Raw genomic sequence first — 22,992 nt, forward strand, 5'->3', positions numbered from 1 at the left:
AGGAGTTGTAGCATTGGAAAGCTCAACCAAAAACTGTCGAGAAAGATCTTAGTTTCACTCCTGTGTGACTTTACATTTTTCCCAAGTTACTTCAACAGAACATTCCCTGGACACTTAAAAGCACCTAAAAGTTTCCTGTAATAGAATAATGAGGTTGTTACCATTGGACACCTTTACCATAAAATTGTATGGAAAAGAAATAGTTTCCACCGTGTAAGATGGAACCATCCATGAACCCCTAAAACATCCTAAATCTGTGGTTGTGTATTTTGGGACATTTTTAAATAAAATGCCTACAAAACTGAACTGTACCACTTGATGGAAACTAAACTTGTATTGATCCAAGCTGGTTGCCTGATTCCATGAAAATTAAGCACAGATCAGACCACAGATCCCGCTGCAGAATGACACAGTCAGTCTTTCTTAATTCCAAGTAAACTAGCTTTTACTCCTTTTCTGACTGTTGATGGCATTTGCATGACGCTTGTGTAAACACGAAAACACCGATGAAGAAAAAATGTCATCTGTTTGCCACGTCACAAACCAGCACTGGTTTTACTCCTCTTGTATATGGAAGCCATGATGGAATTGGATTAAAAGGATTTTTTCTGTAAGAATCTTTCAATAAATCTTACTATTAAAAAAGCACTTGTGTATAATCTCTCTTTGTCACCTTGAGAATCAATATTTTTTCTATTAAAATTGCAGATGATTACATTTAAGATAATAGGAGTAAGAATAATATATAACACCGGGGAACAATTTGAAAAAAAATCTGTTGAGTTACATTTTTATGCCGACTAAAATTGGCTTGCTGATTGCAGCCAAAATTGCAGTGAGTTTTTTTCTACCTCTTTAAGGCTTTTTCTCCCCTGTTTACCCTCCAGTTAAGCAAAATCCCACTGATTAGCTGCAGTAGGACTGTTGTAAGTAGAGCTGAATACGATTGGAATCATCGACAGTTATGTGGCAACTTGTTTGTGCTGTCACAAGTGATATAAGTATGTATATATATATGTGTATATATATATATATATATATATATATGTGTGTATATATATGTGTATATGTGTATATATGTATATATATATATATATATATGTGTATATATGTATATATATATATTTGTATATATGTATATATATATATATGTGTATATATGTGTATATATGTGTATATATATGTGTATATATGTGTATATATATGTATATATATGTGTATATATGTATATATATGTGTATATATGTATATATATGTATATATATATATATATATATATATATATATATATATATATATATATATATATATATACCCTTGTGAGGAGAAGCGGTATAGATAATGGATGGATGGATATGTATGTATATATGTATGCATATATATGTATATATATATGTATATATATATTTATATGTATATATATGTATGTATGTATGTATGTATATGTATATATTTATATGTATGTATATATGTATATATATATATGTATGTATATATATACATATATATACATATGTATGTATATATGTATGCATATATATATATATGTAAATATATGTACATACATACATACATATATACATACATAAATATATATACACATAATTACACATCGTCGGAGTTGCATTATCGGATGGCTTAGCATCATAATAGCAGTAAACCAAGAAGTCATCTGCTGACAAATGACAAATGTTGGGATCTTGTTGGAGGTCTGTGCCCCACCGAGTGACATTATCATTGTACATATATTTTACGTTGCATTGGTAATAAAAAAAAAAAGAATGTAAACAATGGCAGGATGCTTAATGCGCATTCCATCCCACACACCAAATGTGCGGGCCGCTTCGCTAACAAGTGACAGGGTGCTAATTGCAACTTTTTAGAAAAAAACAATCTTTTTAAAGTCCTGTCCAACATTTAATGAGCCTCCGTCTGTGGTTATTAGCGTATGACTTTTAACTCCCTGTTCAGCCCTTATTATTATTTTCTTATAATACTCGCCTCCTACTGGTAGCTAAGTAAAGAAGCTTTAATTAGCACTCACAGATGACACACAGGAAAATGTGGCAGGTTAATGTTTTAAAGGAAATACATTTTGTATCACAGTTTCGTGAACAAGTTTAGAAAAGGAGCAAAATAGAACAAGAGCTCCCACATAAAGCCAGTACAGTTACACTTAACAGTTCAATAGATTGGCAAATAAGTGTAGGCTCTGTGAAATGTCAAATGTGTGTGAGTGTAAAGCTGTTTGAGCAGCAAGCCGACACATTATGATGTACATAGTGCACTCCATTTCCCATTTTAATCAAATCCTTTCAGATAATTGATGGATGCATGGATTTTTCATTTGTTGGATCTTTTTTTTGTTTTTTGTTTTTTTTCAGATTGACGGACTGGTGGACCTCTGACGTTTACTGACAGAAGCGTGGTTAAAATAACATGACGGACTGACCAACAGACGATTACAGTTTGGTTCGGCTTCAAAAAATGACGGATTGACGGACGGTTACCCAGGGTGCTGGCAGATGACGAATGACGGACAGGCAAACTCTAATGCCCACCTCTGCTTTTGAGGTTGTGCCATTGAGGGAATCACACATTGTCTTCCTCTTCATTCGCTGCCAGACCGCCTTTTTGGCACTCCAAAGCAATAAGGCCCACTTGAACAAGCTCAGCATGAATCTCACATCGCTCCATCCCTCGTGCACAGTCCGCTTTTTATTTCCCATGAGCACATAATATGCATGCATGCAGGATTGGTTGCGAAAAAGCAATAATGTGTGCAGATTTTATGAGATCCCAAATAGCCAGACCTCAGAGGGCGGCATTTGTCTCTTTGACTCAGAGAGCGCGCATACATGGAGATGTCCTGGCAAGTAAAAGGCACACTCAGGACCGAAAGCAACATCTCCTGCTATTAATAGAAGCGGAGGGGGTGTCTCTTTGGCTAAATATAACCCACTCCTTTCCTTTTCATGCCCAGCGGTCTATTTTTAGCCTCTCCCAGGCCTTCCTAAACTGTGGATGTCTTTTTTTGGAATGTTACGCAACAACGCGCTGATTCTTAAGGCAAGTGATGCAGACTTTGAGAATGAAATATTACATCACTATGTGACACACGAGACAAGCTGCGTTAGTATTAAGAGTTCGAGCACGTAATCACACTCAGAACATGGTCTGTACATCAAAGTTAGGTCACATTTTAACCTTCTCAAGCGCTATACAAAAACTAGCTAACTGCTGCTAGTATTAAAACTTGACTTTTGATTAAAACCTGAAAACACGCATGAGGATGTTGGGTTTGGACACCGATCGGCATCATATGCACAGGCTCAAGTCCATCTTTTCTAGCAAGTTAGCACTGTGCAGTGTGTATGTGAATGACGGGCTGTTTTGCACGTTTTGGTACAAGAGATGGATAAGTAAATTAGTTATTGATGGAAAACTATGATTGTTATCAAACATTTATTGAGTGCCAGTATACATATCATTGGCACCACACCGTCTACATCCTTGCGCAGATGCTGACTGTGGAGCCGGGCCATGCAGGGGAGCATCAGTTGCCCGGTGTCCGTGGTAAACCATGGGCCAAAGCGTAGTGCGCCTTTTAGCACCTTGAAGCAATGTTTGGAAAAAAAACCTTCTCACAGTGCTCGAAGGGTCGCACAAATAATTTCTAAACCAGATTCGATGGGATTACGAGTATATGCCCGAGGTTAGGATCCCTCCTGATTAGCGTCAGAATAGGGTTAGGTGTTGGCGTTCACCCTAAAAAAAGGATTGGTCAAATTTACCAAAAAATGTGTTCAAATTGACCAATCTAGTTGTTAGTTATGTGTCCGACCGATCCTGTAGTTAAAACAACCAATCTAGAATGGATAGTGTTTTCAACCAATATATATTGGTGGCAGGACCAAATTGGTCATTTTGACCAAGATATTGGTTAATTTGTGTAGAAACCTAAAAGAAGCCACCAATATAAAATGATTGGATTGGAATCCACCACCTCTGCACTATGGGGGCGGATGCACTAACCAGTCAAACACCGTGCCGTGGGCCACCAGTATTTCTTCCAGAGCCATAGGGATAATATAATTTTAATCAACATCAATTGTGAATTAATATACTTATTTTGTAGGTCTGTATGTACAGCACACTACACACAGCAAAACAGTTGGGTTTGTGAATTGTCCTTTCCGTAACCAATTTCATTGGTTGTTTGGCTCACCAATAAAATTGGTATGCCCATAACCAACCAGATCGCTCAATCTCAGACCAATCCATTGGTTAATTTAACGAATACTGTTTTAACCCACTAGATTGGTAGTCTTTTAACCAATCCGTTTTTCGAGTGTTGATGTAAGGTTTAGGGTTGAGCTTTCTACAAGGGTCGTGGTACAAGTTAGGAATAGCAAGCCTTACCCTAACGTCACACAGAGGTGTCAAACGTACGGCACGTGTTGTAACGAAGTTCAGAGTGAGAGCGATCTACAAACGGAGGACATGAATTTTGGACTTTTTTCCTGTATTTTGAACCAGGAGGCTTTGTGTTGCCAGTCATTAAACTTGGATCACGTCATGAAGGCGGTCATTCAAACGATGATATACGCATACACGCTTTTAAGTTGAAACTGTCATTGTGGGAGACGCAACTCGCCGGTGGTGATGCTTCTCACTAAGCGGTTCAAAGATAAAATCACGCGACTGTTACGGGAGTTTGAGCAACGTTTTCAGATTTTTGGTGAACTGGTGGATTACTTCAAAGTTTTTTACTCGCCATTCACAGGGAATCCCTCTGATCTGCCCGTCAACATCCAACAAATAATTGACTTGAAGTATGATTTTGATTTGAGGGGTAAATTTGCCGCAGCTAGCTTGGACACATTTTATCAGAACCACTTGCCAGGTTGCACCAAATTTGCAACCCTGGCTGAAAAGCTATTGTCCATGTTTGGAAGCACATATCTTTGTGAGCAGCTTTTCTCTGTCATGAGCGTTAATAAAACAAAGGCGTGCTCAAGACTCATGCACAGTCACTTGAATCACATCCTGAAGTTGGCTGTCACTCAGAATGTGACGCCTGATGTCAGGTGTCAGGATTCAAAGAAACAATAACTTAAAGTGACCCACTTAAGTATAGTGGGTTGTGTTGTTTGTCCTCAGAGTTTTCAAATAACTTGAAGTCATTTAGTGATGTTGCGGTTGCACTATTTTGGATAAACTGTTCCAGCTTTATGTTTATTTGTTTTTACGTTGATGTGCTACCATTTTTATTCATGTATTTGTTATTGTTTGTGTGTTCTTGATTTGTGACTCTGTGGTTCTTGTTCTTGCATTTGTTTGGACAACAGATTTGATTAGTTTTTAAATTTCTGCCCGAGAAATGACACCCTGATACAGTTCTGTGGTCTGTGATACTGTTCTAGTTAGAGGTATTGTGTGCTTGTGTGTTCTTTGTACTCAGAATTTTCCAAAGACTTGAAGTGTTTTATGATGAATAATGATGTTGTGTTTGTCCTATTTTGGGAAGTATTAAAACAAAGAAAACAATCTGAAGTTGTTGTTCTCAAGTTATATACCATGATTTTACCAGTCTGACCTGCTTGGGAATAGGTTTTCCTCCATGTGGCCCCTGAGCTAAAATTAGTTTGACACCCCTGGTTAATGGTTAGCTTAGGGTTGGCGTAAGGTTAGCATTAGGGTTGGGACAGCTGTTAGGGTTGGGCAGTGTTGCCACAGTTACCTTAAAAAGGACCTTAGTTATTTTACTGATTACTTGATTTTAAAATGAACTCAGTTACTTGCAAGTTACATTATTTGCTACATTCAGCGGATGCCGACAAGCTGCTTAACGTACAATTTACAACTGGTTTTGCCAATAATTATTCGGAAGTGCGTTTTTTAACAGTGAAGTTTAGGAATATTTCTTTCTTAAAGTAAGAATAAAATTAAGACAACCGTTTTGGACTAAACATAATTCATTATTATTATACTCGTATTTTTGTTGAAAAAAAAATAAAGATTGTCTTTCACTTAACATAAACGCGCTACTTGTTTTGATAAAAATAAATAAATAAATAAAATAGTCTTTGTATGTCAAGAGAACTCGCTTAACAAATGTTTTTTAAAGCAGTCTCTTTTGGTGTGACTTATTTAATTGTTAATATTGTCATGGCAAAACTTAACGATAGCAAAACTTAACGATAGCAAAACTTAACGTTTATAAGGTACATATATTGTTTATAAATATAATGATTAAATTTGGGGACCTTGTACTGTCACATAGCCTTGTGGGTCTTTCTCTTTAAGCTTGACTGGTAGTGGGTTTTGAAGCTAGATAACACTTTGTCAACAGCACAGAGTGTGCAACATACCTTCATATTTTCTTTCGAGGACACAAACTCAAAATAGTGACCCTATTTCCAACTTGAAAACATGAATCTCTCTGTGGTTGAACCATGACATGGCGAGACGTCACTCTCCCAGATGTAAATGCTAAATTGTGAAGTAAACACTGTACTTCCCCTCTCTGATGCATTCTATAATTTACAGCTGTTTGCTGTGTGTCTTTATCTAGAAATGGGGTCTTTATTTTATTATTTGTTAACTATTAGTTTTTTCCATGTACACGCATGAGAGAACACGTGATTGAAAAACATGTTATTCCTATTCAAGTGATGTCAAATCTTACTCACTGCTGCATCCAAGAGGCAGCCAATGCTATTACCACTTGGTAGTGAATTATACAGTTAGGGTCAGTGTGATTTCTGAGTTGCTTGACAACTTTATGTTCAGCAGTACTTGATGCCGGATTACTCCACTGAGAGAAGTAATGCATTAGATTAGTCGTTATTGTGAAGAAAAAAAAAAAAAAAAGAACATTTTAGAGTGACACGTTACTTTCGAACCTGTTACGGGCCTCACTGGGGTTAGGTTACCTTAAGCTTTTCTTGATGGGCTTGTGCTTGGGGAATTCTGCCTAGAAACAAGTGACAATTTATATGGAGTGGCCTGTCCTGATGTGCTCACATGTATGCCCCCATCGGATCTGCTCCATGTTGCCCTGGCTCTGGAGGCGAGTGAGAGGCTTATGTAATCCTCATGTGTAGACGTCTGAAGGCGTAATAATAATAAATTCCATGTGAATGGAGAGCTCTGTCAACAAAGCCATATGATTATTGAATATGATTACTGCTTATTTTAGCTCTGTGAGCCCAATTGAATGTTTTTACACTTTGAAACAAAGTGGTAGTACAAAAAGTCATGTGTAAAGAATTTGTTTATTCAGAATAGAAGCAGTGGTAGTACAATATGGCAGTAGCCCAGTAGTCAGCCATCATCATTTAATATTTGATACAGAGTTACAGCAAATTCAATTCTTATCGTATTTTTTCTTCCGGGGGGGGAGACAATACTGAAGAAATTACATTTTGCTCCATGTTAAGTAGTCAATGTACAGCTTGAATAAAAGCTTGAATAAAAGTGTAAATTTACTATTCCGTCAGAGACACTCAACACATAATCATTAACATCTAAACTACAACATAACCATTGACGAGTACAAGCAAATCGCGAGAGTCGACTGTAACAACTTATATGTCACACAATTCCATTTCCTATTCTGTGGTTATCATTACACTTTTCCAAGCGCCTTAGCATCTGTACCAAATTAAATCAACGACTGAGGAATGAATGATTAATGGTCAAGTGAGTGTCGGGGCTTGTGAAATATTGAAATCAACATGTAACGTGATCTATTTATAGTGGCGCAGAGGAACAATGAGGCAGAGGCAGCCGTCTTTCCTATAGATGGGAGATGGAAAAAGAAACCCCATTACATTCACATTTTCATGTTGAGACACTTTTCATGATGCCATTAAACTTTTACGCAGCAGCAGAATCCATAAATTATTTCCATGGCGAGAAGCCTCCCGCACACTTCACGTATGGGGCTTGTTCATTAAAAGTGACATGTTAAAACTTATTATTGTGAAACATGAGTTAAGCAGTAAAATCGACCCACTTTTGTCCATCTCAGTGGGCAGCCATTTTGTCACTTCTGTTGACTGAAAGTGACATCACAGTTGCTCAGGGCTCAGGTAACAAGCAATCATGACTCAGCTTCAGAAAACAGGTGAGCTGTGATTGGTCATTACCTGAGCTCTGAGCAACTGTGATGTCATTTTCAGTCAACAGAAGTGACAAAATGGCCTCCAGATGGCTAAAAATGGGTGGATTTTGCTGCTTAACTCGATCATATTCCAGAAACACAATATTAATCAGAATGCCATGTTTAGACTCATGAAGGCGGAGAAAACATATCATTGCACTTCCCTCTTTAATGTCCAGAAAATCCCAAATATTGGGGCGATTTTTCTTATATTTGCAACGGTTGAAGTGGGCATAAGTAGAAAGGTTCACATTCATTTTAGTAGAAATTAATTTAAATTTTCTGACATAAAGAAACTTTAAGCATCTTATTTGAGACTGTTTTTTGGGGATTTACTATTCTCTTAAAAGTAAACATTTTTAAGTGATGAAACATTTTTGCGCACTGATTTTTGTTGTATTGAAGCCACGTTGGAAATGTGTAACAAAACATTTAAATCGCTTAAAAATTCAGCGAGTGAACTCACAAGTCTCAATTGGAATGAATGAACTGGAGGGTTGGGATCAAAGCTCCCTTTTTCAAGCAAATTGCAGCATATGAAAATATCCACAATGAATGAAACATCAGAATCATTATCTGTTTTTTCTTCATTCGTGCACAAAATCAGAAAACGAGTCAATCCCCTACCCCAAGGTGAATTACCACTGGGAGCTGTCATTAAAGTAAATAGCAGTGCACTGCCATCTACTGAATTAAAGGCAAAAATGCAGTTACAAAAAACGCATTGGTGTTATTGTGCTCAGGTTAATTGAAAAAAAAAAAATTATATACATATGTACATATACAGAGAGACTGATAGAGAGAGACATATATACATATACAATATATATATATATATACTATATATATATATATATATATATATATATATATACTGTATATACATATATATATATATATATATATATATACTGTATATACATATATATATATATATATATATATATATATATATATATGTATATACAGTATATATATATATATATATATATATATGTATATACATACTGTATATACATATACATGTATGTATATAAAAGCGTTCAGCTTTATGGCATTTTTGTTTCGCCGCACGAGTTAAATGGTAAATGGGCTGTCACTTGTATAGTGCTTTTCTACCTTCGGTACTCAAAGCGCTTCACACTGTACCTCATTTACCTACTGATGACGCATTATCAGGAGCAACTGGGGGTTCAGTATCTTGCTCAAGGATACTTTGACACGGTCACAATGGCCGGGCATCGAGCCCACAACCTCTGGATTGGGGGCCGCCCCTGGGTTAGGGGCCGCCCCCTTCTTGCATTCATTAAACCTGTGGCCCCTGTCTTACTTTACTTTTGACCACAATTTTTAATGAAGCCACAGAATCCAATATATTATGGCAAGATTTTGGTTCAAAGCGGCCATTTTAGGTCATGTCCTGTGATTCTTTCAAAGCAAACTTGTCCTTGAGTTTGTCAAATTAAAATTCATTTGAGCCTCATATATGTGATGCTAAACTGTAAAAGTTTGCATCTTTGTCATTGAGTGTGGGCTGAGCATGGAAATGAAGTTTAATGAAATGTTGAATGAGAGAGTGTTGAATGAGGGAGCAATGAGGCATTTTCACAAAAATTGTCTCAAAATGACTATGTATTACATACAAACATACAAATATATTTTTTCCTCTATCTATGATAGAGATTGTGTAGTGACAGTGAGAACAATTAAATGCTCTTCCATTATACTGTATGGCAGAAAGTATTGTACAATAAATCCACCTGTTACAATCCATACAACAGATTAAGTCATAGCTCCCTGCAATTGTGTCAGCTTTGTGTTCAATAAAACAGGCCCACATTCTCGGAGTTAATTTGTGAGTAAATTGAAACAAGATCGTCATTTTTCAGCTGTCATACTTTTTCTAACATTTTTTGAGGTGTTGTGCTGTGAGATTTTTCTAACGTAAAATGATTGCCTTGGCTCGCGAAACCTAGAAAACTAAAATGAATCATTCAAACATCATGAGTGAATTTCTTTTTGCACTTCCTAAAAAGTGTGGGAAAACACTAAGTATTCCGCAGCTGGGCAGCTTCGGAGATTAAAAAGAAAATAGACTGATCTTGAACCACTCTTTTTCCAAGCAGGATCAGCAGCTGTGTGCGTGGGAACATTCCACCTGTTTCACCTGCTTGTATTTAGGTAGCCAACAGTGAAGTGCCGTGCATGATCTATTGAGAAGATGAAGATGAGAGGCCTTTGGGTGCTGCTGGTGCTGGTGGTGGCCCAGGCCAAAGCTGAGCGCGTCTTCACTGGGTATGCCTTGCTATATGCGCACGAGTGCATTTCCATTTTGTACATTTCTTTTGTTTTTATGGTGATTTAATTCCTCTGTGACATTTAAGAGACTCTACTGGATATCTGATGATGAACCCAGCTCATTTCAATGATTTGTTAATCATAGCGATCAACTCTGCAATCAGCCTCTGTGACTCAAAGGATTTACAATGAGCCAAAAATATATCAGGGAAAGTTATTTTAAGAGGCAAGTGACAGATGGCATAATGAGGGTATAAGAGGCTCAAATACAAGAAACGAAGATAGCCACAATGTGAAGTTATTCCCGAATTGTACTAGTTACTGCCATTTAAACAAAACAACTGCAAGATTCGATCATATGACGTTTAACTTTAATCCATTGAAGCCAAAACAAAAGGTCTCTTTATCATATATTAGTGTTTATGTATTTAATTTTGATAGGATTCATTTTTGGAAACATTATTTTATACAGTTATATGTTTGATTATTGTATATCAGATGATATTAATTTAAATATTATCTTTATGTGGACAGTACTTATTTGATTAAATTTGATTTAATCTATTTTATTTACTATATGCACAGTAAAAAAAAAGTTGGGTGAACTCAAAATTTCAAAGCAGCAATTTGGATAAAATTGGGCAATTCAAGTAAATATTTCAAGTCTTGCTGTTGTGAAAATTGGCTTTCCCACATTTCACGACAGAGAAAAGGATTATTTACAGAGGTGTTGTCCCTTGTATTGGCGCCTCAAGGACGTATTAAAACAATTCAGCAAAGAGTTTTGGAGCAAACAACTTGCTTGCTTTGTTGTGCTAAGATTGTTGTCATCAATGTCAATAATTCATATTTTAAAGTTGTTCCAAATTAAATGACTGTTTTAGCCCCAAAAATACAAGTTGTTTTTTACAATGTGTAAACTAATTGTCGTCATCATCATCATCATTATTATTATTATTATTGTTATCATTGTATTTATAAAGACAATACATTTTTTATGTTTTAAGTTTGTATTTGATTTTTATATAATTTGTTTTGTACATATATTATTTTACATGTTTGTTTATTTATTAGATTGTAGTCAGCTATTTTGTCATTCTAACTTCCATCCATTATCCAATCTGCTTATCCTCACAAGGGTCACGGGTGTGCTGGAGCTCCCCCCAGCTCGCCTCGGGCAGTAGGCGGGGTACTCCCTGAACTGGATGCCAGCCAATCGCAGGGCACACAGAGACAAACAAACATTTGCACTCACAATCACACTCACACTCACACCTAGGGGCAATTTAGAGTGTCCAATTAACCTACCATGCATAATTTTTTTATAATGTGGGAGAAAACAGGCATGGGGGGAACATGCAAACTCCACACAGGAAGGCCAGGGCCGGAATCGAACCCACGACCTCTGAACTGTAAGGCGGACGTGCTAACCAGTTAATTATTATTATTATTATTATTATTATTATTATTATTATTATTGTACGCCTGCAAAGGCACTGATAGGCAATATTTTTATTTTGGAAAATATTCTATACTCATATTTTGACTACCCCATGAAAATGTATTATTATAAGAGTAACAATTGTAAATGTTGATTATTATTACTGAGCCTGTGTTTTTTTTTTTTTTTTAAGTTTATTATTTATGCATACAGCATGCTTGTACTAAGATGTGGTGTACTTCACATATGGAGGATGTTCCTCACGTTCTGACCCCACTCATATTGCTACTACATAATGTAAAGATTTGATCTATTTATTCATTTTTACATTTTCCCTAATTTCGCAGTGAAATTCACTCGGATTCAAATTCTTTCAAAATTCCCACATAATGTAGGGGATGGCTGTTTACGATAAATATATCAAATAATTTTGTTCGCAGCTCTTGTATTGGGTGTCCTTCCATGGGGCAAGTGTACATAATAAAATGTCCAGCTCATCTAACTATTTTCAGGAGAAAATACCTTCACAGTTGAATGCCTTTTCAATGATATACAGGCTTTATGAAGTGCCTCCCTCAGTTGCCATCTGTTCACAGGGGAAACATAATTACACAAAGATTACACTGGGCTGTAATTAGTGATGAACAGGATTGTAATATCCAACATGCTTCATTTCATCATATGGTCTTTGATGCTCGTTGCAAAAAAATATGAACAAAAAGATGTATCTCCTGCAGTGATCAAGTCATCCGGGTCAGTGTGGAGTCACAGGAACAGATCCAACTCCTGCAGGCACTGGAGGAGGAACAGGAGGTGTGCCAACACACACTCACAAACACGCACGCGCGCACATTGACACATAAACACACACGCATGCACACACGCGCACACACACTAACAACCACAAAGAGTGTGCTATTAAATTATACTTGACTCCATTCTCGGCCGCGCCAGCTGGACTTCTGGCTCCATCCGGTCTCCTCCGATCGTCCTGTGGACATCCGAGTGCCTCACTCTCGTCAGAGCGCCGTCAGGGAATACCTGGACGCCCACGGGATCCCCTTCATCGTCATGATTGACAACCTCCAAGTGGGTCAGCACCCCCATATTCACACCGCCCGCCACAAATAACACTTAATGTACTGAATTGGAGGAGTGTTTGATATTTAATACAGAACCGTGATTCAAGTTAATGTGTGTAGATGGACTTTTCATATAACCCTAGTACTTTTGTTTTTTGGTTACTTATGTCCTTAGTATGTCCTTGTCATTGGCCAAATGGGGCAGTTATGCTTGACCCCCATGAAATCTGCCTAGCAACAAGTAGTCACAAACACTCAAGCAAGAACAGTTTTTAAATTCTTCTTATAATCCTGATAGTGTTATTTTGCACTCTCTTGTGTTCCTTCATGTGTCTTTGTCAAGGCCAATTGGGAAGTTACAAATAATTCAGCCCCATGAACTCTGTCTAGCAACAAGTGGCCAAAAAAATATGTATTCCAATAAGGAATGTTTCAAAGATGTGTCTTCTAATCTTAGTGTTGTTTTGGGGGTTCGTACTTTCCTTAGTGTATATTGCTCATTGACCAATAAACTTCATACTCTTGCTAACCAGGAAATGTAGTGTAATGAAAACAATACATTTCTTTATATTTGAAGGAGTTCAAATGTTTTAAAATGAACACATAAACAAACACATCTCGCATGTCTCTTAATCCTTTTCACTGTTGAGTACTTTCGTTCCTGCTTATCAGCTAGGTGACTGTAGAAACGTGCTCTAACCAGGAAAATGAATCACCTGTTCTATGAAGTGTTTTTTTTAGGGGTGCCAGTTTTTCTTTCTTTCTTCCAACAGTGCATGGTTTATATTCAATACAGATCTGTCTTTCAAATGAAGGTACATACGCAGAATCACAGTATCTAGCCGAGTACGTATGACTTGGGAATGCAGTTGAGCTATCTGCCTGGCAACAAGGAGCCAAGGAAACGTGTAACCAAGGATTTGGTTTGAAAAAAAAAATTGGTGGGGTACACTTTCTTTCGTGACAGTGGGCAGTTACGACTGCCCCAAAGGAATTCTGCCAAGAAACAAGTGTCTAAGAAAATATGAAATGACCAAGAAAATAAAACAGGTGTTATACTATATAAAGTGCTTCAAGAATGCGTAATAATAATAAAAAAAACTGTCAGTTAAACTGTCATTAAATACTAAATTGCCATGTCACATTCAGGAGCTTCTGGACACAGAGAAAACAGAGATGGAGGAAAACGAGAGGAAGGAGCGCAGCAGCGGGAGCCTCAACTTTGGGGCCTATCATCGTCTGGAGACAGTAAGCTGTGTTGATATAATAATAATAATCATAATCATAATCATAATCATAATACCCTTCCATAAGACATCACCTTATCTTGGCGGAGGGGTATGAGTGTCCTAATGATCCTAGGAGCAAAGTTGTCTTGGGCTTTATGCCCCTGGCAGAGTCACCCATGGCAAACAAGTCCTAGGTGCGGTACCAGACCAAGCACGGCTCAAAAGACCCCTATGATGATTAAAACCAGAGCTGGGCATCGTCCCTCCATCCCCGAGTTCTTCTCCTGCATATTTAATCGACCCACGTGGTCCCGGCCCGTCCCTCGTCGTCGACAGCAGGCACAAGCAGGCACGCACGAGCAGACGCGTGTCAGGAGTGCGGCAGCTGCGTGTGACGTGGTACCGGTTAAGTCCGTTCTCAACGCCGTTTAGCTGACTCCGACCGAATGGGACCACGTGGGTCGATTAAATATGCAGAATGCGGAGGGAGGGACGACGCCTGACTCTGATTAAAACTATTGGAAAGCGTTTTCCCTTGCCCAGATACAGGTTACCGGGGCCTCCCTCTGGAGGTGAGGCGCGAAGACGAGTGTCTGGTGCCGGGCCTGTGCCCATGGGGCCCGAAAAGACAGCGTCGGTCCCCCTTCCAATGGGCTCACCACCTGTGGGAGGTGCCAAAGTAGCAAAGAGAGCTGGGCATCGGACGAAGGCGGGGACCTTGACGGCCCGATCCCCAGCTACAAAAGGTGGCTCTACGGATGTGGAATGTCACCTCTAGTGACAGGGAAAGAGCCTGAGCTGGTGTGTGAGGCAGACAAGTTCCGACTAGATATAGTCCACTCACAGCTGGGTTTCTGGTACCAGTCCTCCCGAAAGGAGTTAGACTCTTTTCCACTCTGGGGTTGCCCACAGTGAGAGATGTAGAACAAGTGTGGGCATTCTTATTGCCCCCCGAATTAGCACCTGTACTTTGGGGTCCACTCTAGTGGAAGAGAGGGTAGCCTCCCTCCGCCTTCGGGTAGGGGGGACGGGTCCTGACTGTTGTTTGTGCTTATGTATCAAACAGCAGTTTAGAGTACCCACCCTTTTTGGAGACCTTGAAAGGAGTGCTGGATAGTGCTCCTTCTGGGGATTTCATTGTTTTGCTGCGTGACTTCAATTCTCATGTGGGCAATGACAGTGAGACCTGGAAGGGTGTGATTGGGAGGAAGGGCTCCCCTGATCAGATCCCGAGCGGTGAACACCATGCTCAAACATAAGCGTGTCCATATGTGCAATTGGTTCCAGTACACCGTCGGCTGCAGTTCGATGATCGACTTTGTGATTGTGTTATCGGATTTGCGGCCGAATGTTTTCGACACGATGCCGGTCCGACCTGGCAGACCCAAACGTATTGTGAGAGTTTGCTGGGAATGTCTGGCAGAATCCCGTCAGATAGTTTCAACTCCCACCTCCGACAATCTTCTGTGTAATTGAGACCTCCTCAATTCTACCGACTTGCCTTCCCGTGATGAAGCAGAGCAGAGAGGAGCCAGATGAGATTGCTGGCTCAGGCATCGTGTCAGGATGCCACCTGGATGCCTCTGGATGCCTCCCTACTGAGGTGTTTCGGGCACTCCCTAGTGAGGTGTTTCGGGCATGTCCCAGTGGGAGGAGGCCCCGAGGATAACCCAGGACATGCGGGAGAGACTATGTCTCGCAGCTGGCTTGTGAACGCTTTGGGATCCCCCAGGAGGAGCTGGATGATGTGGCTGGGGAGAGGGAAGTCTGGGCTACCCTGCTTAAGCTGCTACCCCCGCGACGCGATCTTGGATAAGCGGAAAACAATGGGTGGATAATAATATTAATTGAATCAATATGAATTATTTGAAATGTCTCTTATTAGGTGTCATAAGATTGTGCAAGGGCCTAATGCATTGTCAAATGTTCCCACAGATCTACAACTGGATGGACACACTTGTCGCTCACTACCCTAAATTGGTAACTAAGGAGCTGATTGGGGAGTCCTATGAGAACAGGCCCATGTATGTGCTCAAGGTAGGATGTTATTATAAAATTTGGTTTGTAGAATTTGGTAAAATGTTATGTTGCTGATTGTGTGTACTGTACAGTTTAGTACAGGTGGCACCAAGCGTCCGGCCATCTGGATCGACACAGGCATCCACTCCAGAGAGTGGGTGTCCCAGGCTACTGGTGTGTGGACAGCCAACAAGGTAATAAAAAATGGCTTGAATGTGCGATGTACTTTAGATAATGCGGACCACTATACCACTCTATGACCACAATGTGTGGTCCTCCAACATAGCATGAACAGTCATCTGTTATGCTGTTGGCAAAAATGTTGTGATGACAATGTTGTTCACCCAGCAGCCAGGCGTTAAGATGTTTGATAAAGTGGTTCAGAGACGGGAGATCACGTATGATGTTTGGTATTAAGTTGCAGGTATGTGATGCACGGACGGAGAAGGTGGTTTGGCTAAATGTATTCTTTCTGAAGGGAATCACACAGTCACCTCTAGAACCAGCTCTTGTTGATCTGTTGGGGATTTTTTTTTTTTTTTTTTTTTTTTTTTTACAAATTCTTGCAGTGGAGGAGGAGCTTTGTGGTGGAAGATTTTATAAATCAAGGTGGCATCAGCGTGTTTGATAGTATTGTCCCAGTTCAGGCATTCATGTTTTTTTAATATCTGACAGTGATGGTACGTTTTTAGTTTTCTGTCCAATACTTTCAGAGCTTGTTTATAGACGGTTTCAATTGGTTTTAGTCTGGTCTTACAGGCAGATGACCAACTTATTAGGCAGTAAGAAATGTGGGACATGATGATTGTGTCAAAGTACAGTTTTGCTGACTCAAGAGTTAAATTGTTTCTAATGACCCTGAAGTTGGACAAGTTAAATTGAATTCTATTCAGAGTGTTTTTTATCTGTCGTTTGAAGAGAAGTTGTGAGTCAAGAATGATTCCTAAGTATTTAAAACTACATTGATTGTTTTACCTTGTACAAAAACGTTGGGATCACTGTCAGTAGTCGCTCTTTTTGAGAAGTACATACAAACAGTCTTGGATATGTTTGAGTACAGTTGTGATTTTTCAAGCCAGTTATACACATTTGTCATAGCATCTGTCAGTTCTTGTGCAGCAAGTTTTTTATCTTTCGCATGAACAGATCAGTGCAGATCAGCCTTAAGGTGAAACATTAGAAAGAACATTTCAATTTTGACAGAGTTGCTTGAGTTAGCGGAACCCACTTCAGGTTTCAGGTTACCAGATCCAGCGCAGCAAGTTTGGGTGGACTGGGTGGACCACCATATGTAAAAGTGTGCTTGAGACAGCCAAGAGCCAAACTTTGAATCTTCTGTTTCTTAGTCATACAAGTTATCCATTGTGCCACGAGGCCAGTGCTTCTTAATTATTTTCTGTTACGCCCCCCCCGCCTAGGAAGACGAAAACATTTTGCGGCGACGTCCTCCACACTCCACCGTGACTATAAGTACCGGTAGTATCAAGTGTCTATAAAATTATGAGTACACTGTATCCTTGTTAACGTAAAGAAAAAAAAAAAAAAGGAATATAGATCAACTTGCAAATTTGCAAATTAAAAAATAATGGTGTTATTAACATTTATTTTTAGTCAGTCTTTTAGTTAACAGAAAAGATTTTAACTAGTGAATCAATTTGTCTGCTGCCGCCACAACCCAGAGCACAAACCACTTTACGATCACGGCCTGATGTGCTGAAGCCTAGCAGGAACAATTGGAACTATCCAGCAAGATATAAAACTTCCAGGTTACTTCGCCAGAACTACTGTGAATAAGTCGTGATGTGGGACAAGAGAAGACATTTCTTTTCCATGGGGACAATTTTGCATGACTTAACGCAGGCATGTCCAGCGCCGGTCCTTGAGGGAAGCTGTCCTGCGTGTTTTATGTCTCCAATTTCCCTTTAAACATGTAACCACCTGAGTAGAGTCGCTAGTCAACTGGAATACATCTCTTGTTGTTGAAGATGCATTTTTCCCGTAGTGAAAGCTCAGAGACAAACTAAAAAGTCACTTAGCTCCCTGGAACATAAACATCAACACAAAAATTAATTTTGGAGCAACCTGTCCTTCTGCGGGAATACTAATCATCAAGACGCCATCCCCAGGGAATGTAAGAGCCAATCCAGACCGAGTGGAACTAATGATTCACAGGAATATAAAAATGGCCATCACTCACATTGCAGAGTGAGCACGTCAATAGAATGGAATGCTCATCTCATCTCTTTGAGAAAGACTTCTCCAGTCATAACAAAATGTTGATACTGCTTAGGGAGCTTGTTTGCAACACATGCCAAGAATCCACACTAATCTGTGAGGCTATTTACTTGCTTCTGTGCTGCTGTTTTGTTTATCATGGACTCAGCAATCAACTAATGTTTCCAAACACCTGGCAAATGATTGAGACGCGGCATCTATTCGAGTGGTCGAGATAACTTGTGCTTTATGTTGTTGTTCAGATCGCCACTGATTATGGTACAGATGTCTCTCTGACATCCTTGCTGGACAACATGGATGTTTACATGCTTATCCTGGCCAATCCTGATGGCTATGCCTTCACGCATACCAATGTAAGTCAACTGTGGTCTTTTCAATATTTGCATCCATCCTTTCATTTTCTATGACTGGTGTGCAGGAGCCTATGCCAACTGACTTTGGGCAAGAGGCGGAGTACTCTCTGGTCTGGTCGCGAGCAAAATGCAGGGCACATATGGACAAGCATCCATTCACACTCACGTTCACAACTATGTACAATTTAGAGACTTTAATGAGGCTAACACACATCTTTTTGGAATGTGGGAGGATGCCAGGTAGAAAACTCAACCCAGGAAGGGTGCAGCAGAAATTTTAATCCCATCCATCCATTCGGAGGCGTCCTGCTGCAGGATAGCACCAAAGTCGCAACAGAAGAGGGGGGAATTGGAATACTCCGTGAGGCCAACTTAACATTTGAGTACATTTCACATTTTTCCATGATAAAGTTCACGTTTTTACATGATACGTTTCACGTTATTACATGATAATTTTCACGTTATTACATGATAATTTTCACATTTTTACGTGATAATTTTCACATTTTTACGTGATAATTTTCACGTTTTTACATGATAAGTATCACGTTTTTACATGATTAGTATCACGTTTTTACATGATAAGTATTACGTTTTTAAATGATAAGTTTCACGTTTTTACATGATAAGGTTTGTGGGTTTTTTTTCCTGGTATGGCAGCAATACGCTTCCGTACCATAGCAACCAGCGGCTGCATTGATAAAGGCTGCTGGTCACCATGATCTATACATGTATCTTGAAAAAAAAAGCTTTAGAGTAGAGGAAGCGTTACATCTGCTTCAAAATATTGACGATGAGAATGAATTGCTCGGCAGACACATGCACGGCTGTGTGCCCCATAGGGATGCATGGGCACCGAAACCCTGGATTCGAGTGGAATCAGTTCCATCATTCCGGTTCACCCGGAACCGTTCAGATTTTAGAATGTCGTTGCTAAGTTTCGATTCCTAGTTAGCCGCGCGGAAAAGCTACGAACAAAGTACGACCGATTAAAAAAAAATGTGTGAGCGCATGGCGCGCAGCCTCGGGCTCCTGCCGCCGAAGATGCGTAGCAATAGCACGTTAGCTCGCCCCCACTCGCGCTCAGCTCCTCGGCTCGCTTCATCCCGGCCGGCAAGCGTGGGCAGCGGCGGCCACTCTGGGCGGGCCAATTCCCACAGATCTTCACAGCTGCGCGGCCGCTGGGACACCGCGGTGGAAGCAGTCGCCCTTCACGGGGTCGGTCATCCTGCCCGGGCCTGCCCGGCCGGCTCATTCGGCCAACGCCTAGCCATAGAATGACGCGATGCGGCTCATGACCCAAAGTCAGAATCGGCTAAGTACATCTAATTGCAATATTGAACCAACAAGTTGCACATATGTACATATCCAGCTAATATTTAGCTTAGCTCATACGTAGCTGCAGCATATACATAAATACTGCAAATACAGATACATCCTATGTTTACATAGACTGCTTAGATTAGATAGACTTTCCTTGCTTGCCCTTAAAGTGCAGCGTTGTGTTTGTCATGTATATTTTCTCTCTAAAGCAAGACAAGGTTAGCCAATCAATTGGTGTTCAGTAGCATGCTTTTAGTAACAGCTGAAACACACACGCGCACGTGTGTGTTGGTGTATGTGTGTGTGTTTGAAAAGGGCTGAGGGGCTGTTCGGTGAGTTGAATCCAATGCTTGTTTTTTAAATTGAAGAGAAAGTCAACCCTAACTTTTTTTTTTCCAAGAATATGTTCTATGCAGCCCCCCTAGTTCAAACAAGGCATTCAGATTAATATTGTGTTTGTGGGATATGAGTTAAGTTGTAAAATCCATCATTTTTTTACCATCTCAGGGGTCAGCCATTTTATTACTTCTGTCGACTGAAAATGACATCACAGATGCGCTGAGGGCTCAAAGAACGACCAATCATGGCTCAGTTTCAGAAAACAGGTGAGCTGTGTTTGGTTGTTATGTGAGCCTTTGAGCAACTGTGATATCATTTTCAGTTGAAAGACGTGACAAAATGGCCGCCCCCAGTGATGACTAAAGGCAGGTGGATTAACTCCATCCATCCATTATCGATACCGCTTATCCTCGCATGGGTCGCGGGGCGTGCTGGAGCCTATCCCAGCTGTCTTCGGGCAGTAGGCGGGGGACACTCTGAATTGGTTGCTAGCCAATTGCAGGGCACACAGAGACAGACATCCGCACTCACAATCACACCTAGGGGCAATTTAGAGAGTCCAATCAACTTACCATGCATGTTTTTGGAATGTGGGAGGAAACCGGAGAAAACCCACGCAGGCACAGAGCGAACATGCAAACTCCACACAGGGAGGCCGGAGCCGGGATCGAACCCACGACCTCTGAACTGTGAGGCGGACGTGCTAACCAGTCGACCACCGTGCCACCCGTGGATTTACTCTTATTCCACAAACGCAATATTTATCAGAATGCCTTGTTTCAACTAGTGGGCTTGTATGGAGCATATTCTTAAAAAATAATGTTTGGGTTGACTTCACTTAAAAAAAGTATTTGCATAAGAAAATCAATCCTCTTATTCATGTTAAGGGTATTAAAATTCAAGAAAATAATGGGACAGAAAAATCAAGGGATTTTTTTTACAATAAATAAAATACGCGATTAACTATGAGTTAACTATGAAAAAATGTGATTAACTACGATTAAAAATGTTAATCACTTGACAGCACTAGTACAATTTCGTAGCATTTCACATCATCTACACATTTCTAAATGTTCTAATGGATTCATCAAGTCCCAAATGTCTGCTGCACAGGATCGAATGTGGCGCAAGACCCGCTCCAGGAACCCAGGCTCCGTTTGCCGTGGAGTGGACCCTAACAGGAACTGGGATGCAGGCTTTGGCGGTCAGTAGATGCGCATGTTTCACATTCATTTAAAACTCTGGAAACTGAAACTTTCAGTCTTGAATGTGACTTCAACGCATGCAGGCCCCGGGGCCAGCAGGAACCCTTGTTCTGACGCCTATCATGGCCCCTCGGCCCACTCCGAGGTGGAGGTGAAGAACGTGGTCAACCTGATCAAGAGCCACGGCAACTTCAAGGCCTTCATCTCTGTGCATGCTTACTCACAGCTACTCATGTACCCTTACGGATACTCCTGCACCCCCGTGCCCCATCAGGGTGAATTGGTAAGAAAAAACCTGCATGTATTCTGGATTTTTTAAACCCCTTTTTTTTTAATGCAAAAGTGCTTCCTACATATTTCTGTATTACCGGTACATTTGCATTTGAACCCATAAGTGGTACAGCTCCTCAAAATATAAACATAGGTGTACGCAATATTGTGGAGCAACACAATTTTAAGTGTCCTAAAAGATGCTGTCTGCACATAACATGATCAAAGGCAGAGTAGGTGGAACTAAATATGCACACAAGAATGTGGAGTTATCACATGTAATGTGCATTTACTACACAATACTGTAGAGAGTCTGTTAATGTACCTTGGTCAGTGCAACTGCTTTGACGATGAAAAGAATTGAAACGGACTCAGCTACAGTTTGATTTTCCCGGATCACTCTACTTGTTTGTAGGATTCCCTGGGGAGAGCTGCAGTACAGAAACTGGCGTTACTTTATGGCACCCGGTACAAAGTTGGAAGCATCTGTAGAATCATCTGTAAGTATTTTCCCTTAGCTTTAATCATGCCTTTGAAATCATAACTCTCATAGCTTCTAACTCTGCATTGAAACCATAAAACATTAACCCTTGCTTAAAAGCCAAATTTTAAACTCGAACTCTTGCTTGAACCATATCTTGAAATCCTAATTTGAAACCCTAAACTAACTCAATAACACACATAAATTGGTCACAGTGCTGTGATGAAATAATAATGTACCTGCAGACCAAGCCAGTGGCGGCAGCATTGACTGGTCCTACAATCTGGGCATCAAGTACTCCTTCGCCTTCGAGCTGAGGGACACGGGTCGTTACGGGTTCATCCTGCCAGCCAATCAGATCATCCCCACCGCATCTGAGACCTGGCTGGCTCTCAAGCACATCATGGAGTACACACGGGACCATCCTTACTGATGCACGTCATGCCAAGTTGGCAAAGAAGCTGTCAACAACAATAATGTAAAATAAATAGATAAGTAAATAAATAAAAGAGTGCTGTGTATGTACGTCAGTAGTACAGTACAACTT

The 22,992-nt window shown here is 40.0% G+C and overlaps 2 protein-coding genes across 2 annotated transcripts in view; both read left to right on the top strand.

Moving 5' to 3' along the window:
- LOC147148573 (copine-8-like) overlaps positions 1–10,463 on the top strand; it is a 59,958-nt gene extending 49,495 nt beyond the window's left edge. The window contains exon 21 of the mRNA XM_086027125.1: positions 10,352–10,463. Coding sequence (XP_085883251.1) covers positions 10,352–10,387 — 36 coding nt within the window. The 3' untranslated portion in view covers positions 10,388–10,463. The remainder of the gene's footprint in view (positions 1–10,351) is intronic.
- Positions 1–22,943, top strand: part of cpa4 (carboxypeptidase A4) — a 31,952-nt gene extending 9,009 nt beyond the window's left edge. The window contains exons 2-12 of the mRNA XM_086027127.1: positions 10,352–10,465; positions 12,647–12,722; positions 12,864–12,998; positions 14,141–14,239; positions 16,156–16,257; positions 16,332–16,433; positions 18,717–18,827; positions 21,603–21,693; positions 21,778–21,977; positions 22,380–22,464; positions 22,691–22,943. Coding sequence (XP_085883253.1) covers positions 10,392–10,465; positions 12,647–12,722; positions 12,864–12,998; positions 14,141–14,239; positions 16,156–16,257; positions 16,332–16,433; positions 18,717–18,827; positions 21,603–21,693; positions 21,778–21,977; positions 22,380–22,464; positions 22,691–22,878 — 1,263 coding nt within the window. The 5' untranslated portion in view covers positions 10,352–10,391 and the 3' untranslated portion in view covers positions 22,879–22,943. The remainder of the gene's footprint in view (positions 1–10,351; positions 10,466–12,646; positions 12,723–12,863; positions 12,999–14,140; positions 14,240–16,155; positions 16,258–16,331; positions 16,434–18,716; positions 18,828–21,602; positions 21,694–21,777; positions 21,978–22,379; positions 22,465–22,690) is intronic.
- Positions 22,944–22,992: the final 49 nt, after the last annotated feature.

The sequence above is a fragment of the Filicampus tigris genome, chromosome 4 (genome assembly GCF_054856515.1).
Source record: "Filicampus tigris isolate MCC_2025a chromosome 4, RoL_Ftig_1.0, whole genome shotgun sequence".
Classification (NCBI taxonomy): Eukaryota; Metazoa; Chordata; class Actinopteri; order Syngnathiformes; family Syngnathidae; genus Filicampus; species Filicampus tigris.